At 44.4% G+C, this 26,021-nt stretch overlaps 1 protein-coding gene across 1 annotated transcript; it reads right to left on the bottom strand.

Moving 5' to 3' along the window:
- Nucleotides 1-229: 229 nt before the first annotated feature.
- On the bottom strand, nucleotides 230-25,815 carry LOC129188221 (centromere protein J-like). The gene is made up of 10 exons (XM_054788433.1): nucleotides 25,809-25,815; nucleotides 25,066-25,167; nucleotides 18,213-18,810; nucleotides 17,323-17,436; nucleotides 16,952-17,057; nucleotides 16,702-16,867; nucleotides 9,651-9,782; nucleotides 9,426-9,569; nucleotides 508-667; nucleotides 230-361 (listed from the first exon to the last, which is right to left on the bottom strand). The coding sequence occupies exons 3-10, from the start codon at nucleotides 18,799-18,801 to the stop codon at nucleotides 324-326; spliced, it is 1,449 nt and encodes a 482-aa protein (XP_054644408.1). The 5' UTR covers nucleotides 18,802-18,810; nucleotides 25,066-25,167; nucleotides 25,809-25,815; the 3' UTR covers nucleotides 230-323.
- Nucleotides 25,816-26,021: the final 206 nt, after the last annotated feature.

Here is a 26,021-nt window from a genome sequence, read left to right on the forward strand (position 1 = left end):
CAAATACAAGAATGTACTATATTCTATTTATGTGTTTATGACTGGGGGTTGTTGCAAAGTCATGCAAAAAGAGCACAAACATAACTCGTGGGCACTCTGTCTGATCAAAATCAGGACCAGTTGCATTTGCCAGTTGCAGTTGCAATTTGCATTTTGCACATTTGGATCTTAATCAGGTTTTAAGTAAAGCTACAATATGCAGAAACAAGAAGGGAGAGTGAGACAAAAAGCATTTTGAAAAAGTAATTTATTGAAAACAACATCCATCCATCCATCTTCTATACCGCTTCATCCTCATTAGGGTCACAGGGTCATGCTGGAGTCTATCCCAGCTGAATTCGGGCGACAGGCGGGGTACACCCTGACAGAACAGAAGACACATATTTAATGTCGCTCTCTGCTTCCAAAGACTTCTTTAGCAAGGATTATGACACGAAGCCGCTTCAACGTGCACAACTGACAAGAGAAGAGACGGAGAAAAGATGTTAGGAGAAGCTTCCGCCATACCGCCTGCCTCTTTCATGAAGTAGTCACGTTTTGGTCCTTCAGCTCGAGCTTCTCCTGGCTGAAAGTCAATCTGCTGGCGAAGGCGAGTGTGCGTGCACGACCAGCGGCTCTCCTTCTTCCTCAGCTCCTCCAGCAGGGAGCTCAGCTGCTCCTTCAGCGCCTGAAATCACATTTGTTTGCTGTTCAGTTGGTTCGGTACACAAAGTGTGCAGCACTCACTTCCTCGTTTATGTGTGAAACTTTGTGAAAAGTAGTTGGTGCACAATAAAAAAAATGTCAAAATTGGAATTTATTTTTAAAACTATTCAAGTCAGGCATCATTGATATTATTAAGGAGTAACATGATTTTAATTATTATTACTTGTGGAAAAAAATATGTTCTCAGTCATGGAAAAAAAATTAGACCACCCTTGTTTCTTCAGCTTCTTCATTTTAATGCCTGATACAACTAAAGGCACCTTTGTTTGGACAAATATAACAATGACAACAAAAAACACACGTAAGTTTAATTTTTAGCAGTACAATGCTCGAGCTATTCATGTAAGAACTTGATTTTGGTTATTATCATGAAATCCATGGAAGTTACTAAATATCAGCTCTTACATTCAACCTTTACGAGCTGTATTTTATATCATTATAAAATAAAATTACAAAGGTACCTTTAGTTGTACCAGGGATTAAAATGGATCTTTGTTCGCAGCTCAGTTGGTTAGGTACGCAAAGTGTGCAGCACTCACTTCCTCGTTTATGTGTGAAACTTAAGAAACTTAAAGTAGTTGGTGCAGAATAAAAAATGTAGAGATTGGAATTTAATTTTAAAAATATTCAAGGCAGACATCATTGATATTATTAAAGGGTCACTGACATGATTTTTTAACTTTGCTTAATTATATTGTTTATAGTTACGTTACGTCGTTTGTTTTTTTGAAAGCAAACGTTAAATGAGTAAAAATTACATTTAAAGAAGTGACTGGAGATTTTTCTGACCTCCGTCCATAGGGGCAATGGGAGCAGGGCGAGGTGCTGACAAACAAACACAATAAAAAGGCTCAAAAGAGCCCGTTACCCTCATTAAGAAGCTGATTTCAAACAATAATTGAAGGATAAGCAACTCCAAGGTCATTTACACTTAGCATTTTGTGTTTGAAACCGACCAATCTTCATCTCCATGTCTTTGTCATCGAACACCTCAGCATCAGACATGTAGTCCCATCGTCTTTGGTCGTAATCAATACGGCTTAATCCCATGTTCTGCAAGTTCTCTAGTTCATCTCCACATGTTTCTTCCTCCCCGAAAACTAACCACACATCCCTCAAATCTTTGCTATAATCACTAAACATCTTCTATCTCGTCCACTCTCTCATGTTTGTTTACTTGTGAAGTTCGACTGCGCTGACGTCACTTGGAAAACGCCCCTTGTGTAAGATGAGTCCCAAAATGGTGGACGGCAGGTACAAAAATGTAAGTTTTACTAATTTAACATTCGCTTTCAAAAAACAAACAACATAGAACATAATTCTAAACAATATAGAGCATATTTGAGCCAAGTTGAACAAATATGTCAGTTACCCTTTAAGTAGTAACATGATTTTAATTATGACTTGTGGAAAAATGTTTTGTTATTTTATTGTTCAAGCATATTTGAGAGTCTTGAAGGTGGCATCTATGATGATTATTATTAAATATTATTAGAAAAAGTAGCTTTACCTCCTCTCTATTATATTAATAAAATACATTATGAAGATAAACCATTGAAAAGTGCTACATAAATCCCAGTTGTTACTATCATCATTATACTGTTGAAAGGTGACATACTGTTTGAAAAATACATTTGTGATAGCAACAAAATAAATCAATCAAAATTGATTTATTTAGCCACCTATACATTAGGGGTGCAACGATACACAAAATTCGTGGTTTGGTTTGACGCGTTTGTGTTCCGTTTCGCTTTTCGATACAAAAAACTATTTCATTGAAATTGCAGACATTTTTCCTCACCTTAAAAGTGCAGTTCTGCTGAACACACTTAAGAAAATGTAAGAAAAAAAAGCACAATGTAATGACTAGAATAAAAAATAAATTGATCTCATGTGTCATGTTTGGGTGTGCTCTGCTGCCATCTAATGTTTATTCTGTGCAGTACATCCAATCACTAGGGGAGGAGTCCAGGCACACCTGTTACCAATTTGCTGTGGACTATTTAGTGCCTGCGTCTCCTCTCACTCTTCGCCAGAACGTCTCCTTATGCACACCTGATTCCCATTGTCTCTTGTACCCTGTTCTGGTCTTGTCTTCACCGTGAGTATTGTGTTTTTGCCTGCTTGTGTAGCAGTGGACATTGTATTGCTAGTCTTACCTTCTTCAGCTCCTAGCTTCTCCTGTTACCTTTTGTAGCAGTGACTTTTGGTTTGTATTTTGTTTACCTGTTACCCGTGTGTACAGCGCCTAGTTATTTTTTCCCCGCGACTCGGTCCCGTGTTTTTGTTAGTATTTTTTCCCTCGTGGTCATTCTTAGTTATTGTTTTGTACTTTGTTTTCTTATTAAATGATTTTTTTGTTACACGGAAGTGTCTTGTGTCCTTGTCTGCATTGTGAGTCCAATATACAACGTGCCATTTTGTGACAGTACGTTCTGGCCAAGTATGGACTCTGCAGATTTGGATCACTTCCGGTCGGCGCTGACACACCAGGGCCAATTAGTGGGCAACCATGAGAAGTCCTTACGGTAAATCACATAAGCGCTGATTGCACTTTTGTCGACTGTGACAGCGCTTGACCAGCGCTTAGCGTCAAACGAGCACGCCCGGACTGTATACGGAACCTTCTGCTTCACTCGACGGAATATCCTCTGCGCCTCAAATGACTCAAGTCCTTACCCACCAGACGCATAGAGAACCTAACATACCACATCCCCCTCGTTTTTCAGGGGAATCAGGTTTGTGCAAACAATTTTTACATCAGTGTTCTTTAGTATTCGACCAACAACCAGGTTCCTATGCGACAGTAGTACAGTAGCCTTCGTGATGAGTCTGCTTAGTGATAAGGCGGCGGCATGGGCAATGGCTGCTAGCAAGGCCAAGCCCGCCATTCGCTCGTCCTTTACTTTGTTAATGGGTGAATATTCTAAGGGCTTTTGATCACCCCGTGCGGGGTAGAGAAGCCGGTAGCTGGCTTTTGGACTTAAGGCAGAGGAATAATTTAGTAGCGGATTTTTCTATTAACTTCCGGGTTTTGGCAGCAGAAAGTGGTTACGATGACACGGCACTCCGAGGCATTTTTCGTAAAGCCCTACAGACTCGTATTAAGGATGAGTTGGCTATCAAGGACGATACCACCACGCTGGATGAATTAATTGACCTCGCTATTCGTTTGGATAACAGACTTCGTGAGCGTGACCGAAAGTATGCAGAGGAAATGGGAGACGGCCGGACTCGCCGACAAGACGTAGGACGATTCCGGTGCCATCCAGGGAGGAGAACAAGGCAGTTTCCGCTATGGAGACACCATTCTTCGCCACAGAGGAGCCTATGCAGCTGGGGGGTCGACGCCTATCCACAGCCGAACAAGCACGACTGTTCCGTCTACGCCTTTGCCTCTACTGCGGGGCTTCCGACCACCAGATCGCCACATGCGCCACAAGACCAGCGCGCCGCATTCAATCACCCCCCGATGTGGTAAAGTCGAACGTCCTGCAGGAAAAATCTAATCGAAGGGTTCCCAGAGACCCACTAATCAAGTCCAATTGTGAGTCAGTACATCAGTACATGGAACCCGTTCCGGAAAGCCCCCACACAACCAAGCTAAGACTCCAAGTCAAGGGAACTATTATTGGTGGGGGAAGAAATATGTTTCGGCATTTATTGACTCAGGGGCCGACGACTGTTTTCTAGATTCTCAATTTGTTAAGGAAAATAATTTAGCTAAGGTTAAGCTCATTAGCCCCAAGGAAGTACTCTCACTAGATGGCAGATTGCTAGCTGTGGTGTCTTTTCAGACCGAACCGTTGACTCTTCGACTCTCGGGTAACCACTATGAATTAAATTCTTCATCATACCCTCTCAGTCTGCTCCTGTTGTGTTAGGTCTCACTTGGTTAAAGTTACATAAGCCATCCATCAATTGAAGAAGTATGAATATTAGTGATTGGGGTAATCACTGCTGCGCCAATTGTCTTAGATCGGCAATACCCGAGAGTTCAATGGTCAAATGTTCCGAGGAATACATTGATGTGTCCAAAGTACCCGCTGAATATCATGACCTGGCGAGAGTTTTTAGCAAGGATCGTGCACATCGCCCATATGACTGTGCTATAGAATTCAGCTGCTATAGAACTCGTCACTAACGCACCACTACTGCGCAAGATTGTTTAATGTATCTGCACCTGAACAACAAGCTCTTAAAGAGTACATCACTTCATCAATGGCAGCAGGGCTCATTCGGCCCTCTTCGTCACCCCTGGGGGTGGGTTTTTTCTTCGTGGATAAGGATAAGTCACTCAGGCCATGTATTGATTATCGGGGTCTTAATGCTATCACTGTTAAGAATAGTTATATTCTCTACCGTTAAAGGATTCAGCATTTTCTTCTCTTCATTCTGCTTCAAGATTTTCACTAAATTGGATTTACGCAACGCTTATCACCTGGTTCGTATTAGAGAGGAGGACGAGTGGAAAACAGCGTTCAACACTCCTTTAGGACATTTTGAATATCTCGTCATGCCATTTGGACTCACTAATGCACCTGCAGTTTTTCAGAACCTTATCAACGGCGTTCTTAGAGATATGCTGAATCAGTTCTGCTTTGTCTACTTAGATCATATTCTCATTTTTTTTCTGACTCTTTACAGGAACACATTCGACATGTTCGACAAGTTTTGCAACGGCTTCTGGAGAACCACCTGTTCGTCAAGGCAGAAAAGTGAATTCCACGCTACTTCAGTCTCTTTTTTTTTTTAGGTTATATAGTGGAGAAGGGCCAGCTGAGAGCAGATCCCGCCAAGATACAGGCGGTGGTCGAGTGGCCATCTCCTACATCAATGAAGCATCTGCAGAGGTTCCTGGGGTTTATTCGCAACTATAGCAGTAAGGCGGAACCTCTAACGAGGCTTACATCTATTAAAGTTCCATTTATCTGGTCTCCAGAAGCCAAGGCGGCCTTCAATAAGCTCAAATCTTTGTTCACTTCCGCACCTGTTCTCACACACCCTGACACTTCTCTACATTTTTTTGTAGAAGTGGATGCCTCAGATACAGGAGTGGGAGCTGTTCTGTCCCAGCGATCCCCGGTCGACCAGAAGCTGCACCCATGTGCATTTTTTCTCGCGTCGCCTCACTTCTGCAGAGGGTAGTTATAATGTGGGTAATAGAGAGCTGCTGGCCATCGTTCTCGCGCTGCGGGAATGGAGGCATTGGCTGGCATTGTTGTTACTGACTATAAGAACCTGGCCTATATTCGCTCCGCTAAGAAACTGAACTCCCGTCAAGCTCCTTGGTCACTATTTCTTACAAGATTCAACTTTTCGATTACCTACAGACCCGGTTCCAGAAATGTGAAGCCTGATGCTCTGTCCAGACTCTTCGACCCGGCTGTGGAGGAACCACTAGAGACTATTGTACCTGTAGCTCGAGTTTTGGGGGGCCTCCGCTGGGAAGTTGAGGAAAAGGTGGCCAAGGCAACATCTGACATGAACGCCCCGAGGGTTGCCCAGAGAATAGACTTTGTGCCTCCGGAACTCTGCTCTGAGGTACTACAATGGGGGAAATCGGCCAAGACTGCATGTCACCCAGGGGTGCAGCGTACACAGTTTGTAGTAGCCCAGAGGTTCTGGTGGCCATCCATGGCGGCTGATGTCAGCGTTCGTCAAAGCCTGTTCTGTCTGTGCCCGAAGCAAGCCATCACACCGTCCACCCGCTGGTCTCCATCCGTTGCCCACACCTTCCCGCCCATGGTCCCATCGCTTTGGACTTAACAGGATTACCTCATTCTCAAGGAAAGACTGTTATTCTCAATATAGTTGACAGATTCTCAAAGATGGCTCACTTTATTGCATTGAACAAACTTCCTTCATCATTGGAAACAGCACGACTGCTCATTAGGCACGTTTTTCGCCTTCACGGGATTCCAACCGACGTGGTGTTGGATCGAGGACCACAGTTCGCTTCTAAGGTTTGGAAGGTGTTCTGGAAAGCCCTGGGATCATCAGTCAGTCTTCAGGATACCATCCCAGACGGCCAGACAGAGCGGGCAAATCAAGACTTAGAGCCGCCCTCCGTTGTGTTTGTCACCGGCATCCCGCCGCATGGGCCTCCTATCTCCTCTGGGTGAAGTATGCTCACAATTCGCTCCCCAGCTCGGCTACAGGTATGTCACCTTTCAAAGCAGCATATGGCTACCAACCGCCTATATTTCCTTCTAAGGAAGCAGAGGTCACCATTCCCGCAGTCCAGATGCACCTACGTCGGGCTTGTCGAATTTGGAGAGAGACGGGGGCAGCACTTAAGAGAACAGCAGCATGCAACCGTCGGTTAGCTGACCACCATCGGATTCCTGCTCCAACTTACCAGCCGGGTCAGGACGGGTGTGGCTCTCTTCCCGGGACTTACCACTAGCAGGCACCAACAGGAAACTAGCACCCAGGTTCGTGGGACCATACACTGTGGACTCTGATTAACCCTTCTTCCATCAAGTTAAGGCTCCCACCGTCCATGAAGGTCCATCCTGTCTTCCACGTCTTCCGCCTCAAACCAGTCACCCCTAGCCCGTTATGCCTTCCGGCCGACACCCCTCCTCCGCCGCGTATGATCAATGGCCTACCAGCATACACGGTGAGAGCTATTTTAGATGCCAGAAAGAGGGGTGGAAGGGTGCAGTATTTGGTCGATTGGGAGGGTTATGGGCCAGAGGAGCGCTCTTGGGTGGCCCGCTCCTGTACCCTGGACCCATCCCTCATTAGCGATTTCCACTCGCTCCACCCCGACAAGCCAGGTAAGCCGCCAGGGGTCGCCTTATAAGAGGGGGGGGGGGGGGGGGGGGGGGGGGGGTACTGTCATGTTTGGGTGTGCTCTGCTGCCATCTAATGTTTGTTCTGTGCAATACACCCAATCACCAGGGGAGAAGTCCAGGCACACCTGTTACCAATTTGCTGTAGTGCCTGCGTCTCCTCTCACTCTTCACCAGAATTTCTCCTTATGCACACCTGATTCCCATTGTCTCTTGTTCCCTGTTCTGGTCTCTTGTTTGTCTTCACCGTGAGTATTGTGTTTTTGCCTGCTTGTGTAGCAGTGGACATTGTATTGCTAGTCTTACCTTCTTCAGCTCCTAGCTTCTCCTGTTACCTTTTGTAGCAGTGACTTTTGGTTTGTATTTTGTTTACCTGTTACCCGTGTGTACAGCGCCTAGTTATTTTTTCCCCGCGACTCGGTCCGGTGTTTTTGTTAGTATTTTTTCCCTCGTGGTCATTCTTAGTTATTGTTTTGTACTTTGTTTTCTTAAATTATTTTTTGTTACACCGAACTGTCTCGTGTCCTTGTCTGCATTGTGAGTTCAATATACAACGCGCCATTTTCTGACATCATGGAGATCCATGTAGTGCATTCTTAGCAGCAGAGTAAATATTACAAAGAAACAAATCCTGACAAAATCAAAGCTATACAATCATGGTTTTATGCTGCCGATTCCGATCATCCAGGACTGAAATGGGTTGATACCGATCACATGGATTAATTATACATTTTTCAATGTATTTATAATGAGTGCTATTGGCCAGGGGTGCCGTATAAAAGGGGAAAAGTCAGGAACTTCCAGAGGATGAGATGCCTTATTTAAGGAGACTTCAGCGAACTTTCACTGCTGAGAAAGGCTGCTCATCTCGTCCGATTAATTCAATAATTTTTCGGGATGTTAGCTTAGCTGTCTGGCTGTCACACACATACGGGTGAGTGGCTGCGTTCAGCAGGCCTTACATCCTGACGTACGTGTTCCTACGTGCGTGCAAAAATGGGGAAAAACGCAAGAGACTTGCTCCCGCAAGATAGTTTTTGTTAGCAGTTGGGTTCCACACGGCAGACATAATTGCTTGTGTTTTGTGGGAAAGTGGAAGGAGGGAAGGGAAAGGAGCACAGTGCTCATTAGGGCAAGACACTACACTGCACGAAAGGATCGGCATATGTCGATCTCGTGATTTTTCACTCCCTGATGGAGCTACACCTCACACCCAACGTCTGGGGTCCATCCTCAGCAGCCTATTCAACAAAAAACAGGTCAACAGCAATAAAAGTAGCTATCGCCCAGTCGACCTCTTTTGCCCTCTTTGAATCATGTGCTAATCGTTGTCTAAATGATCCTGGTAAAGTGTGTAGCATGTGTGGTCCTTGTTTTTGTCTGTTTAAAGTTGTTTTCACATTAGGGTGATGCCAGAGTAAATGTGTTGTCATGTTTGTTGTATTTCCACCGACAGTTTTGTTGTCCACAACGCGCTTGCCATCAGGGTCATACTTGACATGAAATCCAAAGTATATACATAAACTACATGCAATTTTGAGCCCGTGACATAAAGTAGCTTTACTACAAACCAAGCCGGCGTGGATTGTCTATTTATGGTACTGAATTTATTATATTGGCATGTTTTTATTTGATATTTTTTTGTATTTAATATATATTGTTTTTTTATCGATCATAACCATTTCTCTAAATATTAGTGATTTCTCTTGATCTTATTGTTCAACACGTTGGGCAGCAGAGGTGGTGTAAAAATGTGCTTGTAAATAAATACAACTACTTTCTGCAGTTGAGTAAATACAATTTTAGTGAAAGGAACGAGCACCTGGTTAGGAGCCCTTCCGTGATGGTTGCAAAGTGGCAAACAAACATTTTAACATTCATCAGAAGCATTTTGAATAGACGGGACCTTGCTGGCGTCACCTGTATCTCCTCCCGTTCGTTCTTGTCAGGCATGGCTCGCACAGCAGCGCCGTGCTTCTCCAGCAGTTTGCGTTCCCTCTGCATCTTCCTGGTTTCTGTAGTGTCCCTCTCTGCTCTGAGACGAAGCATCTCCAACATGACCAACTCACAAGAGGAGAGATGGAGACGTTATGACGTTAGGACACGCTTCTGCCATACCGCCTGCCTCTTTCATGAAGTAGTCACTTTTTGGTCCTTCAGCTCAATGTTCTCCTGGCTGAGTGTGTCAATCTGCTGGAGAAGGTGAGTGTGTGTGCACCACCAGCGGCTCTCCTTCCTTAGCTCCTCCTGCAGGGAGCTCAGCTGCTCCTTAAGCGCCTGAAATCACGTTTGTTTGCTGTTCAGTTGGTTAGGTACACAAAGTGTGCAGCACTCACTTCTCGTTTATGTGTGAAACTTTCTGAAAAGTAGTTGGTGCACAAACATTTTTTTGAAATTGGAATTTATTTTTAAAAGTATTCAAGTCAGGCAACATTGGTACTATTAAGGAGTAACATGATTTTAATTACTTGTGGAAAAAATATGTTTAAATTAAACCACCCTTGTTTTTTGTAGCTTCTTGTTCATTTTAATGCCTGACACAATTAAAGGAACCTTTGTTTGGACAAATATAACAATGACAACAAAATAAGCTTCAAAGAGTTACATTTTTTGGCAGTACAATGCTAGAGCTATTCATGTAAGAACTTAAGTGATTTTGGTTATCAAGAAAACCATGGCACTTACTAGATATCTGTGAGAAAGCCCATAATTTACCATGTTTTGTGTTGTTCATGCTTCACTGATAATGTCTGGATTTGGGCGTTGTTTTGCCCCACTGTGTTCGGCCGTCAGTGAATGCACCGCAGTCTTGTGCCGTTGCGTCAGTTGAAACTAATTTTTATGACTTCTCCGACGCTGTACATGTACTTTTCCTCTCCCTCCTTGCGCCTTATCCTTGTTTCTCCAACTTAATGCTGTGCATGAATGCATAAAGGTGAGGTTATAAAGAGCACAGTTTACCAGTGCTTGTTGCCACTGATAGAAATAAATCCAAACAGAGGACAACTTGCCGTTTTCTTTGACTTGAACACACATTTATACCTTTGACCGCTCCAAACCAGTGCCTCCTTCAAAAACCGTGGATGAACTGTGATGTAAGTGCGAAGCTACGTGCTCGTTCGACTGCATTTGTCATGAGCACCGCTGAGGACTACAAAAATATGCCCTGAGGAGGCCAAAAGACAGTACAGACAGAAGCTGGAGGGCTACTATTCCACCTCAGACCCTCGGCGCATGTGGGCGGGGCTTCAGCACATCAGACTATCGACAGCGGAGTAGCGTAGCCACATCCAGCCAAACCACACTTCCAGATGAGCTGAACGAGTTCTATGCCCGCTTTGACACCCAAACTCCTGATGAGCAGAGAAGGTGGCTGGGGGAGCATACAGGACTCACCTCTCATGGTGACATCAGCTGATGTGCGCAGGGTCCTGAACAAAACAAACCCACGAAAAGCAACAGGCCCAGACAACATCTCAGGCCGTGCACTTCGGGTTTGCTCATCAGAGCTGGCTGATGTGCTTGCTGACATATTTAACCTGTCGCTTGCATAAGCATCTGTACCGACCTGCTTTAAGTCCACCACCATAGTGCCCGTACCCAAGAAGACCAACGTGACCTGCTTGAATGACTATCGCCCTATAGCACTCACTCCTATTGTAATGAAGTGCTTTGAAAGAATAGTCATGACCCACATCAAAAAGAGCATCCCGGCCACTGTGGACCCTCTACAATTTGCATACCGCCAGAACCGGTCCACAGATGATGCAGTCAACACTGCCATCCACACAGCCCTTTCTCACCTACAGGGCCAGGACACATATGTCGGAATGCTATTTATAGACTATAGCTCTGCTTTTAACACAGTCAGCCCCCACAAACTCACAAATAAGCTCCTCACACTTGGCCTGTCACCCACACTCTGTAACTGGGTGTTTAACTTTCTCACAGGCAGGCCCCAGTCAGTCAGAGTCCACAATCGACACATCCAGCTCAAGAATTGTGAGCACTGGGACCCCACAGGGGTGTGTGCTGAGTCCGCTCCTCTACACGCTCTTCACCTACGATTGCGTGGCCTCCCAGAACAACACCAGCATCATTAAATTTGCGGATGACACTACAGTCATCGGCCTGATCACTAGTGGTGTTGAAACATCATACAGAAGAGAGGTGGCGGACCTCATTTGGTGTCATGATAATCTCCTTCTCAATACAGATAAGACCAAAGAGATGATCATTGACCCAACAACAAGGGAAATTTTTTTATTGTTTATTGATGAGACTGAGGTGGAGAGGGTGAAAACTTTCAAGTTCCTTGGCACACACATCAGCAAGGACCTCACCTGGTCTCACAACACCCAACAAATTATGAAGAAGTCCCAAAGGAGACTGTACTTCCTGAGAAGACTGAGGAAATTTTGTCCACCAAAATCCTTAGTTGCTTCTACAGATGCACTATGGAAAGTGTCCTTACCGCCTCCATCACTGTTTGGTACGGTAACTGTACAACACGTGATAGGAAGGCACTCCAGCGGGTGATCAAGACCTCACAGAACATTGTTGGGGCAGCCCTCCCCTCACTGCAAGACATTTATAAATCTAGAGTCCTACGCAGAACACACAACCTCATCAAGGACAGCACACATCCACAACACTCATTATTCACACTCCTACCGTCAGGCAGATGCGACAGGAGTTTGAAGTCCAGGACCACAAGGCTGGCGAACAGCTTTTACCCACAGGCCATCAGGCTTCTCAACGAACCACTCGCACACGTCGCACGCAACACACGCACACACTCATAGCACTTTAATTTATTTGTATTTATCTGTATTAATGTCTCTTCTGTTGTTGTTGCTTAATTTATTGGTAGTTATGTTTCTTATGTTCTTATTCTTTCTTGTGTTTTTCTTTTTCTTGGGAGAATGAACAGAATAAGAATTTCATTGCTTCGTATAACTGTCAGTTTTACTATGCATATGCCAATAAAACTCTTGAATCTTCATCCTTGGAGACGTCTCACCACGCTGAGAACTCTCTCCGTTTCACGGTCCTTCGAGCCGGATGGAGTATAAACAAGGAATGGAACCTGCAACTGAACAAACCAAAGGAGAAATCAACTACATTCTTCCTCACTGCGAACGATTACTCTAAAGAACAGTCAGCACAACCGAGGTCCACGACCAAACCAAAACCATACTGTCCTCAATGCAACAATAAAGAGCATTTCCGGAACACGGGCACTGACTTCAAGAAGCTGAACACGGACCAGATGGCGAAGTGGCTAAGTGATGAACAGCGGTGTTGGTAGTGTGGACGATTTCACAAGCCAGAGGTGTGCAACCTCAAGCGACCGTGCAACACCTGCAAGGATCAACATCTCACGGTACTGCATGATGCAGTCCAGCGAATCGAGAAGAGTGTGCTCATGGTGGCCGCTCCTACTACAAAGGTGTACTTAGATCAACCCAACAGATCCCCCAAAGTTATGCTGAAGGTTGTGAAAGTTCTACTTCATAATGGAGGCATTTTGAATGCACATGTGATACCGTGGCAAGATCATGAGGCTCATCAACCCCCGAATCCTGGTTTATACCTCACCACATGGTGAAACACAACAACAAAGACAGAATTGTCTTTAACTGCTCCTTTTAAATATGAAGGGAAGTCCCTCAATGATCATCTCCTTCCCGGACCTGCCGTGGGCCCATCACTCCTAGGCGTCCTTATCCATTTTCAGCAGTATCCAGTAGCTGTCAGCGGCGACATTAAAAAGATATGTTTCACCAGATATGCCTTTTACCTGCTGAGAGACCAATTCTGCACGTCCTCTCGCGAGACATTAAGAGAAATGAGGAACCAAAAATCTACGAATGGCAAGTTTTGCCCTTCGGTTCCACATGTAGCCCTTGCTGTGCCATCTAGGCCCTGCAGCGACATGTCCAAGACAAAAGTAAGTCCAACCGCAGTCTCATTGATTGTGTTGAGCAGTCATTCTGTGTGTATAATTGTCTCAGTAGCACCCATTCAAAGGAGGAAGCAAAGAATCTTGTTGATGGTCTGCGCCAGATACTCCACTCTGGCGGCTTCGAGATACACCAGTGGGCTAGCAACACTCCAGCTGTCATTGAACACCTACCATGCGACTCCAGATCTGAGACAAGTGAGTTATGGCTTTCCCAATCCAGCACAGATCTTCAGGAGCCAGCTCTTGGGTTACACTGGGATTTCCTCCGTGACTCCCTGAAGTATAAACTTAGACCTCTGGACAGAACTGAACCCATGTTGAGAAACGTCTACAAGGTACTTGCCTGTCAATATGATCTGTGAGGCTATATTGTACCATTCACCACGAGGGCCATCTAAAATCTTGGTTCAAGATCTTTGGAAGGAACGAATAGGCTGGGATGACCCAAACCAGCCACAGAGCCTTCGTGACCAGTGGTTAGCCTGGGAACAGGAGATTCCTGACCTCAAAGATTGAACTTCCTAGATGCTAAGCACCAGCGTGCATGGATTCTTCCACGTCAAACAACGATCTTCATATCTTCTGTGACTTCTGAGAGAGCCTACGGGTCTTGCTTTTCTACGGACAAAAGACCTCCATAAAAGGAGTCCATGTTTCCTTCATTCTGGCTAGATGGCGACACACGGTTGGAGGTTGGAGCTGAATGCTGCACTCACTGGTGCTCAACTAGTCCGTGTCCTTCAAACCGAGCTCACCATACCCATCGGAAAGGTCATCCTCTTGTCAGACTCCACCACTGTTCTCCACTGGACTGGTCTGAATTTTGCCACTACAAGGTCTTTGTGGGAACACATGTGGCAGAGATCCAGAATTTTACCGACGTGAGCAACTTGAGGTATATGGATAGTTGTTGGAACTGGACATAGATTCACCAGCAATATAATTACCACTCATATATCGTGACCGGGGCAAGACCTTGAAGGAACTCGCCAGACCACACCGTTGGCACCAAGGCCCTGGCTTCCCGCGTCACACTGAGGACCGTTGGTCAGTCTGACAGCCTGTCCGGAGCCACATGATGTTGAGCTGAGGAAAGCTTCATTCTGTGTAAATGTGACAGTTCTTGTCCACAACTACCTGATGTTAGCCTGTTCGCCACATGGAAGGACCTACACGCTACAGTGCAATCCTCACATGGGGCGGCTGATCCGAACTCTTGCGCAACCAGTGAGGCAGCTGACTACATCAGAGCTGAGAATCTCCTCAAACAGGCCCAGTCAGAGTCATTCTCGGAAGAGATCAAAACACTCACAGCAGACCGACGGCAGTCATTTGAATTCCCTATCTCCTGAGTATGATAAAAATACGGGACTTCTCAGAGTTGGGGGGGAGGCTGCGTAGAGCTGAGCAGTTACAACTGGACACCTGATCGTGTTAGACCCAAAGCATCCTCTGACTAAGCTCATCATACAGGATTTTGATGAGACCCTTCTTCATCCTCGACCAGAGAGTGCTGGCTGAACTGTGCTGCCGTTTTGGATTTTACAAGAGACAGAAGTGGCAGAAAGATGGGAAGTACATGTCACCCAACCAAGTAGTGCTCATTGTGGAGCCTCAGCTCTCGTGAGATTCATGGCCTGTTGGAAAGGTGACATTTACTTACTCTAGAGCTGATGGCCGAATCCGGACTGCTGCTGTTAAGGTCAAAGATCGGACCTATATTCGATCAGTAGCACGCATGGTCCAGCTTCCCAAGATTGAAGATGAACAAAAGGACACACCCTCTTGAGTGGATTTGACTGTCTATGCAGACAATGTTAGAAAGCCCATAATTTACCATGTTTTGTGTTCATGCTCCACTGATAATGTTTGGTTTTGGGTGTTTTGTCCCACTGTGTTCGGCCGTCAGTGAATGCACCGCAGTAGTGTGCTGCTGCGTCAGTCGAAACGTATTTTTCTCTGACTCTGTCCAGGCAGATGTACTTTTCCTCTCCTTCCTTGCGCCTTATCCTTGTTTCCCCAAGTTAATGCTGTGCGTGAATGCATAAAGGTGAGGTTTTTAATTCTGTTGTTAGAGCTGTGCGAGTTCTATTGTACACATTTTCTTTGTTACTCTTCTTTTCATTTATGCTAACATTAGCATTCAAGCTAACTGTATGGAGATTTATTATATTAATAAGCATCATATTGACTTAATTTCCTTATTTTTCTTATACTTCTGTATTTGATGTGCCTTTGGCTAATCATTATGTATGTGTAATATTAGTTAAATTCATTTGCTGATTATTTACTCAGTGACTTATTTGTGTTCTTTGTATGGTGTGACAGTACCACAGCATAAAGCCTTATAAAGAGCACCGTTTACCAGTGCTTGTTGCCACTGATAGAAATAAATCCACCAAACAGAGGACAACTTTCTTTGTTCTTTGACTTGAACACACATTTATACCTTTGACCGCTCCAAGCCAGTGCATCCTTGGAGACGTCTCACCACGCTGAGAACCCTCTCCGTTTCAACATCAGTTACATTCAACCTTTATGAGCTATAATTGTTATCATTATACTTGTCCCAACAAAGGTACCTTTAGTTGTACCAGGAATTCAAGTGGATCAATAAACTGAAGGAACAAGGGTGGTCTCATCATTTTTTCCTTGATTGTATTATTAAATTACACTGTAAAGATAAACCACTAACAAGTGCAACATAAATCCCAGCTATTATCATTAATATTGTTTAAAAAAAAATACATTTTTAATGGCAAAAAAATATCATTCAATTAATCAAACTTTATTTATATAGCCCCCTACATATGTATATGTATATACAGTATGTGTTTGTGTGTATACGTACACTAAATGCAATTTTGAGCCAGTGACAAAGTAGCTTCAATACAAACCAAGCCGGTGTTGATTGTCTTGTTATAGTACTTCAGTCATTATATTTGCAAGTTTTTATATTCTTTGTATTGTACTATATATATTGTAATATATTGGTTTTATCTATCATAACCATTTTTCTACTAATTTGTGATTTTTTTCTTCTTTTAATTGTACAACACTTTGGGCAGCAGAGGTGGTGTAAAAATGTGCTTTGTAAATAAATACAACTTTACTGCTTTTCGAGTTGAGTAAATAAGATCTAACCTTACAAGACATGTGAAAGGAACAAACAGTTGGTAAGCACCTGGTTCCGTGATGGTTGCTAAGTGGCAAACAAACTTGCGTTACCTGGATCTTCGTTCGGTCTTTCCTGTTGGGTGTGGCTCGCACGGCCGTGGCGTGTTTTTCAAAAAGTTTGCGTTCCCTCTGCAGCTTCCTAGTTTCTTCTTTCTTGTAGTACTGAAAGTGAGCCAGATGCTCTGTTCTCTCCTTCTCAAACGCCTCGCGCTCCATCCTGGACACCACAAATGTGGACCACACACACACAAGTCAGGGGTAGAGGACATGGGACGGTTCCTATGTGGATCGTTTCGATCACCTGAGGCTCTTAAGGATCTGCTCGTTCTCTTGTCTGAGCTTGGCCAGTGCCGCCATCTCTAGCTGGGTCACCATCTCCCTCACCTGTGTGGAATTGACACACAGGCCTGCACACACACACACACACACACACACACAAAGCTCTTACATTACCGTAAATCACAGTGTATAAACCGCACCCCCAATTTCAGGCTCACGGCAGGGAATTTTTTTTTTTTTTTTACTTCATAAATGCTTGCCAACTCTTTCATCTCAAATGAACATGCGTAAAAGGTACTAAGCAATTGCAAAAAGAAGAAGAAAGGAGAAATCTGCCGTCCATCAATTCATCTGCAATGGAATTCATGTAAGAAAAGTTTGCCGTCAACTTGCCGATGATGTCCGCTCTCCAACGCCCAATGACTGACTCGTCCACACCGTGCTGCCGTCCTGCTGTCCGGTTCCCAAAGTCTTCTGCATACCGGCAGACGGAGAGTTTGGATGCTGCTGTCAAAGATCGCCGTGGCATTTTAGCTTTAGCTGCTTTAGCTTTAGCCTTGATTTAACGGTAGGTAATGTTGTTTAGCGGTGACGCGAGCGGCAATCTGCGCATGCGCATCAGTTATCCATGTATGGTACATAACACTGCATTGCTTCAGTGTGAATTTGAATAAACTCCAACGTTGTATTGTATTTCAAACCATCTGCAATGTTTTAATGGAAGCTTAGGTTAGCTTCAGTGTATATAGAGATCGTTTCACTGTGTGAAAATACAGACACACAGCAGTCAGATAAGTGAAAAAGGAATTGCACTTTCAGCAACTGTACAGCAGAGGGCACTAAAGTCAAAGGAACTGTCTGACCCACAGACGGCTATTCTACTTGTAAAGTCTGCTTCTGGTCAATTTCTGTCTGGTCAGACTTTTCATCGTGTATAAACCGCACCCCAATTTTTGGCGTCTTACAGGTGGAAAAAAAGCGCGGTTTATACACCGTGATTTACGGTAGTCCTGCAAACTACAAGCTCCAGAGCAGATCTGGATTAAACTTGGTTTGACATTACAGCTTATCCAATAGATTTGGTTCAAGTCGGATAAGTGCTCTTGCTTTAGACAGTAATCTAGTTGGGGCTGACTCAACAGTGCCTCTGCTGGGTGCAGCCAAGTAGTGCACTCCATTTTGCCTCAGTCACTCCAAAACTCGATTAATCAAGAAAATCAATTTGGATTCATCCTCAGAAAGCCCTGCTTTGAAACGATGAAAGACGGAAGAGTGTGTCTCACCGGCCTCCTTGTCTGTCTTCTTGTCCTGGGTGGGGGGCGGAGGAAGAGTTGGATTCTGGGTCTTTGGCTTGAGTGAGGGGAACAGTGTCATCATGAGTTCGGAAGGAGGAGCTTCTGGCTCCTGATTGGCCGCTCCCGTGGAAACCGGGTCAGCCGCTCTGACCACCGTGTCGTCAAGGTCGTTCCACGTGTCTTCGTCGTGAAACACGATTTGGACCGGCGGCGCATCTGCGTCCTCAGTCAGCGAGGAGTCGATGCTGCTGATGGCGACGTCGCTCTCGCAGTCCTCCTCCTGACAGGAGCGTCTGTCGTATGCCGGCTCAGACGGGACGGGGAAGCAGCTTGGAAGGCCGCTGGGGGAAACGTGCGGCGAGTCGGAACCTTCCGGCTCTTTAATGTCGGCGCCGGCTGCTGATGTGGAGTCCTCGCCGTCGTCAAACCTCACTTTCTTCTTCACAACAACACGGCCGCCTTCACAATGGCTTCCAGGACTGTGGCGCTGCTCCCTGGTGGGCGGGGACTTGATGGGCGTGGATGAGAAGCATCTCTGCATCTCCACACCGAGCAGCTTCCGGTTCTGCTGATCCATCTGGAGAACCTACAGGACCACAAAAACAATGTCACACCTCATCTTGAAACTTGTTTTTACAGCCATAATTGGACACCACAGTAGAAGCATGTGATTTCTCCCAGCCAATCAGCACAAACATAAATAACCATCAAATCTTACTCTTCAAAAAGAATGGCAAACAAATGATATAATACTTCCATGTCACATACAGTGGAAGCTGCTTGCCTCAACACCCCTCAGACTGGCTGACTGAAGACGACATACGCGGTTTCGCAGCGCTCATTTCCTTTGGAGTCTTGACTCCAACGACAAAGATTTCGTACCTGCACAAATCTTACTTCCTGTTGCTGACAACTAGAGGTGTCACAAGACCTCGTGTCGCAAGATCTCTCGTTCAGAAAACAACTGTCTCTTAGGCGCCAGGCCCGGGACGATAAATACATTCATTGATCACACAATCAGTAAAAATGAAGGCCATAGATTTGTGTCTATTTTCTTCCTCCCCCCATCGAAACAGGTAAGAAGAGGCTTCACTCTGTGCATTGATTTCAGCACCTTGGCACATTTGCTCCATAGAACGGCATGAACGGAGTGAGCCCTTTTGTCAGTCATACAGCCTCTTTGTCTCGGTGGGTGGAGGCGGAGCCGCTAGCATACACACAGTGCAAAGTCTAACGTAGGAGAAAAGAAATTAGGAGATTGCAATAAATTGGCACATTTTTTAATTGTACTTTTCTTCCAAGTAATCTCATCTCGTCTTGTAGATCCAATCTCGTCTGTCGTCTCGTCAACTGCGTGTCTCACGACACGTTGACTAACAATCATAAACAGACCATTTTTCATTCTTTTTTTGTTTTTTTACCCCTGTCATGTCCAGCCTTAAAAGCAGATAGAATAGTAGATCTAAATGCCGTCAAGTGCTCAACAGATTTACTCTGCCAGGGAGAAGTGTGATATACACTTCCCCTGTTATACAGAATTTATTTGACTTTGATGCTTGTTATTAAGCAAATTTGGAGCGAACGGACCGGAGCAGGAGGGGACAGAGAAGAAGAGAAAAGGAAATTTCAACAACCACAATGACAAAGCTGTCAATGACAATCACACATACAGTAATAGCAGTCATGAAATGATGAACTATGACAGTGATCACAATGACAATACTGCATTGAAACAGTCACATAATTGTAGTAATGAAATTATTATCTATGATCGTGAACAGAATGATAACTAATGCATATCATTGTAAAAAAAACTATAGTCATACTGCTGATATCACTGTCGCTGTAATAAAAACAACATAATAACACCCTGGTTAACTCAGTGAGTAATGTGGGGAAGTACATATGTACTGTGAGTGTGCATATGTACAGGTATCTCTGTATGTGGGGAAGACTTCATATATATGTAAAGGTGCAAGAATGTGTGGGCGTGTAATTGTCACTGCGAATGTATGAAAGGAAAGGGGCCGCCCACCACCTCCCAGAGAGCCCCGCCCCAAATAGCCAGGCCGAGCCCCCGCCGTCAAAAGGCCACCAGGCCCACAGGGGCAGGCAGCACAAAGATCAGTGCCCCAAGAGCCAGCCCAGAGAGCCCTCCGCCCCAGGAAGACCAGCAAGGGGCCGAAGAGAGGTAATCCCAGCCAAAGACAGGGCACCGGCGGGCCGGAGGACAGCCAACCCCTGAGACCAGTGAGAGATCACCACAAAGGCAGATGAGTACCGGGGGCCACAAACCGGCAGGCCCAGAGACGCCCCCACAACCGGAAAGGAGCCCGCCCACGCTGGAAGCGCCAATCCCCCCACCGCCACCTCCACCCCGGGCCAACCCCCGCCCAACCCCCCGACACAGGGCCGCCCCGCCCAGGGATGCAGGAGGCACACCCTCCACCCACCCGGCGGAGGCACGGGCGGCAGAGATGTATCACCCAGCACTCGACCCCACGGAGCAAACCCCTGTATGCCCCCACCCCAAAAATAAATAACAAATAAAAGTACACAAACGCGCACACACACACACACACACACACACACACACAGTGGTGGACTGCCCGACACCCGGAAGCCTCACCCCATCCCCCATTGGTAACCCAAGGAGCAGCGGAGCCGGGGACCCAGACATACGATCCAGAACCCAGGCGCGGAGAGCGCGGACCGCCGGGGAGCAGGAAGACACCTGGCCACACCCTCCCAACGGTAGGACGCCGCCAGCAAGGCAGACAGAGGAGCCAGCGAGGAGGAAAGCGGGAAGCTGAGCAAGCGGGCCGGAAACGGACGAGCAGCCAGGCGAACCACCACACAGCGCCAACCGACACCCGTGGGCCAGCAAACCCCGAAGAGGGAGCGGGAGCACCGCACCCTAAGCTGCAGGGAGGCCAAGCACCAGAGCCGAGAAGGCGAGACCAGCAGCAGACCAGCCGACGGACCCCACCAACCACCAGAAGCCAGACCAGCCACATGCCACCAGAGCCGACAGCGCACCGGAGCCCCACCCCCAACAAGCCCGCAGACCATTTTTCATTCAACTCACCCCTTATGTAGACATCGACTTAAGCGGGCACTTTTTAGTAATAAGAGCGCAGTGTACCGGGACTTGATGAATTAGTCCACATGGACGGATTGTCAACATAAGCAGGACGATTTACGCGGGTATTATAAATGCGGGTATTCATGAAATGAAAACGTTAGAGGATAAAAAGTGTGAGTGTGAATGATTGTCTATATGTGCCCTGTGACTGGACCCCGGCTCTCGCCCGAAGTGAACAGATTCAACTATAATCCCACAAGACGACACGTTCACATTTTTATATATTTTTAAAATATTTTCAAAAGTCGAAGAAATTGTATTTATATATTTAAAGAAGCTTTGTGTTAATATTAATGCCCCCTGGGGCTCACTTTGGACACGCCGTTTTTATATCCCTTTATCAGGGTTGAGCGTGTGACGTGACTGTGAGCAACCACAGCTCTTGTTGACGATTTAAAAATGGTAATTAAAGAGAGAAGGGGAGTGTTATTGCAGCTGGAACTAATCAATGTGTTACAACAATCATTTTTATTGCAAATGTTGATCTGAAATGGAGGAGTTCAGAGATGGGCTGTTCACCCGCTGAACAAGTCTTATACAGAGAGGAAATAATGTTCTACAGGCAGACCAATCACACCTTTTACAGAAAAATTGCACTTTTTTAAAATCATCCACAAGCCTTCTGTGAGACATGAACACGCGTCTCTTCTGTGCGTTCTAACGATATAAAAATAGGTGAAAAGAGGCTGCCAAGAATGCATGTTATGGGACACATTTATTCCGCCAATAAAGCCTTCTGAGGAAAAACTCCAGCAACGCCCATTTACATAATGTGACCTGCATATTAACAAAGTTAGCACGACACTGTTATTATTGTTATTAACATTGTTACCAGCGAAAGGTAACGCTACATATAGGAACTGCCGCCGCTGCTGCTGCTGTGTTTTTGTTTTTGAGTTTGGAAAAGCTAACGCTAGCTGTGGCGTTCCTTTCTTTGCTGCTATGTGAAATCAATGAACGCAGAAAGGAAGTTCCACTAATGCTTTCAATGACCAAAATACAGTAAGTATTAGATGCTATCATGAATGTATGTGTTACTACATGGTCACAGCATGTATACAAAACCATAAAACCTTGTTGGAGGCTTTTGGAGGTGTTTTAATAACACGCTTCCTAGGCAGAATAGGTGCGTCCCATGGCATGCATTAATTACCTGCCTCTTTTTAGCTGTTCTTATATCTTTAAAATGCGCATCTTATTACTTTGTGGCTAGATTTTTCTTTTTACGTAGTGGTGTTCGGCAGATATCATTTTTCTTAATGTTTTGAAAATCCTGGCTGTTTTTTTTTTTTTTTTGGACTGAAATTCCAAAGATCAGAGCTGTGCTAACCACGGACTGGATGCAGTCTGACAAGACTTCACTGGACAAGTTCAACTCCGATATTCCCCTCTTCCCAGGAGGGTGGTAGGAAGTAGGAGGGTTTCCTTCCCCTTGGTGCCGTGAGGATTTTCTTTTTTTTCTCTGTTTTACTTGAGATCTAAGAGCCCACTTTTTTTGTCAGGCCTGATACAAAGACAATTGTACAAATCAAAAAATGTACAAAAAAAATATAAAAACTGATGCATCTAAGCCCTAAATGAATAGTTCAACACTTTGAACATCAAAGGTGAAAACTGACCACAGCTGCTTTTAGCTGAAAGGACAGTGGAACTTGAAAGACAAACTTAACACGGGACTTTTTCTTTTTTTCTTGTGACTTGTTCATGTCCACGTCTTTCAGACTTGGGTTGTTATGGTTGACTTGCATTTGAAAAAAATATAAACTGCATTGTTTTTTAAATCTTGGTGTCTCTTGTGTTTGGAGGTATTATTCTCGCTATGTAGAGCTGTCACTGACAACCTCCTTACGAATCTGAAGACACTGAAACCCCAAGTCTTGATTTGAGATCATTTGGAACTCGTAGATTTACAGATGATAGAGAAGTGGACCTTCCTGCTCAGTCAGGTACTTAAAGGGTTACACACAGAAAAGAGAAAGACGTTTGTTCATGTCTTACTACGAATTGGGGAGGGCAACATTCCATTCCATTCCATTGTCCTCTTCATACACAACTTCAGTGTATGTGATATGGACCAACGCCTCACATTCATTTCACTGAAGGCTGCTATGAACACCTTTACAAGTACAGTATAAATGCATTTTGGATACTAGGAAGCTATCAACAGGACTAAAGGGGGAGAAAGGTGTCAACGTTGCCACAGAACACAGTATGTGATGTCTTATTTACATATATTATATAGTATTGTAACACTATGCCACCACAGCGACAAGCATTCAGAGCATTATACATGTTATAAAACTTTAAAAAACTTTTCCAAAAACTGAAACTTTCACAGCGGTATGTTGATGTTGGAGGTGGGGCGCTGAAGAACGAACACAATAAAAAGGCTCAAAAGAGCCCTTTACCTTAATTAAGAAGCCGATTTAAAACGATATTTGAAGGATAAGCAACTCCAAGGTCATTTAGACTTCCCATTTTGTGTTTGAAGCCGACCAATCTTCATCTCCATGTCTGTCATCGAACACCTCAGCATCAGACATATAGTCCCATCGTCTTTGGTTCTAATCAATACGGCCTAATCCCATGTTCTGCAAGTTCTCTAGTTCATCTCCACATGTTTCTTCCTCCCAGAAAACTGACACATCCCTCAAATCTTTGCTATAATCACTGAACATCTTCTATCTCATCCTCTTGTGAAGTTTGACTGCGCTGACGTCACTTGGCAAACGCCCCTTGTCTAAGATGAGTCCCAAAATAGTATGCTGATTTAGATCTGAATTGTGCTTTTTGTGACTCCCATACTGAGACTGTTGCTCATCTCTTTTGGAAATGTGAATATACCCATAAACTGTGGCAAGATGTTTGTAGATTTTAGATCATATCTGCTGTGATTTTGAGCTCCTTCTGCAAAATGTTCTTTTTGGCTTTGTCAAGAATGATGTTGACAAAGAATATTTTTTAATTAATCTCATTTTAATTCTTGCAACATTCTACATCCACGTATGTAAATTTGCCAAAGTGAAACCCCTTTTATGTCTTCATGAAAGAACTGAAGCTGTACCTCCAATCAGTATCCTGTTAACAAGAAAGCTATCAAGACTATAAATCTGTGCTCCCACTTCAATATCCTTAATTCAATTTAATTTTCATTGCTCATGTCCCCTGGTGTATCTCACTTTAATTACTATTATCTTTTTTTCCCTAAATTTATTCATTTATCACTTTTCTGTTACTGTATTTCCTTCATCTCTATATGACTTACGTATGTTGTTATCAACTGTTTGTTAATGCCCATGGTTTGTCACTGTTATTGTAAATTTTAAGGCATTAAGAAAGCTGAATGAAAAAAAAAAAAAAAGATGAGTCCCAAAATGGTGGACGGCAGGTACAAAAATGTAAATTTTACTAATTTAACATTCGCTTTCAAAAAACAAACAGAACATAATTATAAACAATATTGAACATATTTAAGCAGAGTTGAAAACTCATGTCAGTGACCCTTTAAAATTGACTAAAAAGATGAAATAAAATATTTCACTTTGTATTAAAGATGACCACCTTCATTGAATTAGGTACACAACGCAATGAGCAATGCAATTTATCACATCAATCAAAACTGTCACCTTTGAACATGACCAAACTTTTGAATTCACCTGAACTTTAGACAAGTCTAGTATGTTCATTTCTTCTTACCTCTTCCTGACCTGGTGCTGCTGGGCGTCCAGCGGGACAAAAAGTCCACCTTGGAGTATGGAAGTCCGGCGGCCGGAGATTCGAGACTCGTCCTATCCGACACTTGAGCGACAGTTTATGGAGACGGGTTACGAGGATTGTACAGATGTTACACACATGAAGATGACACTTCAAGGTGTTCCGTTATGTTTATTGTCGCGCTGAAACATCAAAGAAGAAATAAACGGTCAGCACCGGTGTCTGGACTGAGTGGCACTTTGATTGCATCATATGTGCTCTCCTACTACCGTAGTTCCTGTGTAGACATCTTGACGTTCATATATTGGTACATCAGTTATAAAACTACATCGTCCATACACTTTTAAATTATAGCACATTTGACAATCAAAACACCTTTTAGCAATAGCTATCACTGAAATGCTCATCCGTGCCGTTAGCCAACATTAGCCAAGCTAAGTACAGTATTAGTCAATGTTCGACACATATAACTAGCAATGTTGCAAAAGCAGTATTTTAGCGATGAAAAATATCCTGGCACTGAGCGTGCGCGCTCTGTCAGAAGAGTGCGTGCGACTGCGGTAAAGTTAGAAACACGTTCAAAGATTCGAAATTCCGCGATCAATAACTCAAGTGATTGTTTGTCGCATTGCAAATCATCCCTCTTTTTAACCGTGGCAACACAAAGAGCTACAACCTATTTTTTTTTTTATCAAAACGAGCCTCTTCTGTGCAGTCTGACTTACATTGATCTCGACGAGAAGCCGGCAGAGAGACAGGAGAGCAGGGACCGTCTACAAATGTCTTCTTCGGCATCAGTTGTCAACGCCTCAGTAAGAAACGTAGCTATTGGCTGTCCTAGATGTCGCTTAATGACGTCATTGGCTATTTTGCATGTTATTTGCATATGTGAGAGATTTAGGAAAAAACATAACCTCCTTGGAGGGATAATAAAAGTG

Source organism: Dunckerocampus dactyliophorus, chromosome 9 (genome assembly GCF_027744805.1).
Source record: "Dunckerocampus dactyliophorus isolate RoL2022-P2 chromosome 9, RoL_Ddac_1.1, whole genome shotgun sequence".
Classification (NCBI taxonomy): domain Eukaryota; kingdom Metazoa; phylum Chordata; class Actinopteri; order Syngnathiformes; family Syngnathidae; genus Dunckerocampus; species Dunckerocampus dactyliophorus.

Bases quoted from the DNA above. Each gene is read 5' to 3' on its own strand.
- LOC129188221 (XM_054788433.1), bottom strand. From the start codon at position 18,801: ATGGATCAGCAGAACCGGAAGCTGCTCGGTGTGGAGATGCAGAGATGC. The intron at 16,868-16,951 runs GTGATCGAAACG...TGTGGTGTCCAG, and splicing joins CAGATCCTTAAGAGCCTCAG to GATGGAGCGCGAGGCGTTTG. The intron at 362-507 runs GTATGGCGGAAG...CTGTTCTGTCAG, and splicing joins CTTCATGAAAGAGGCAGGCG to GGTGTACCCCGCCTGTCGCC.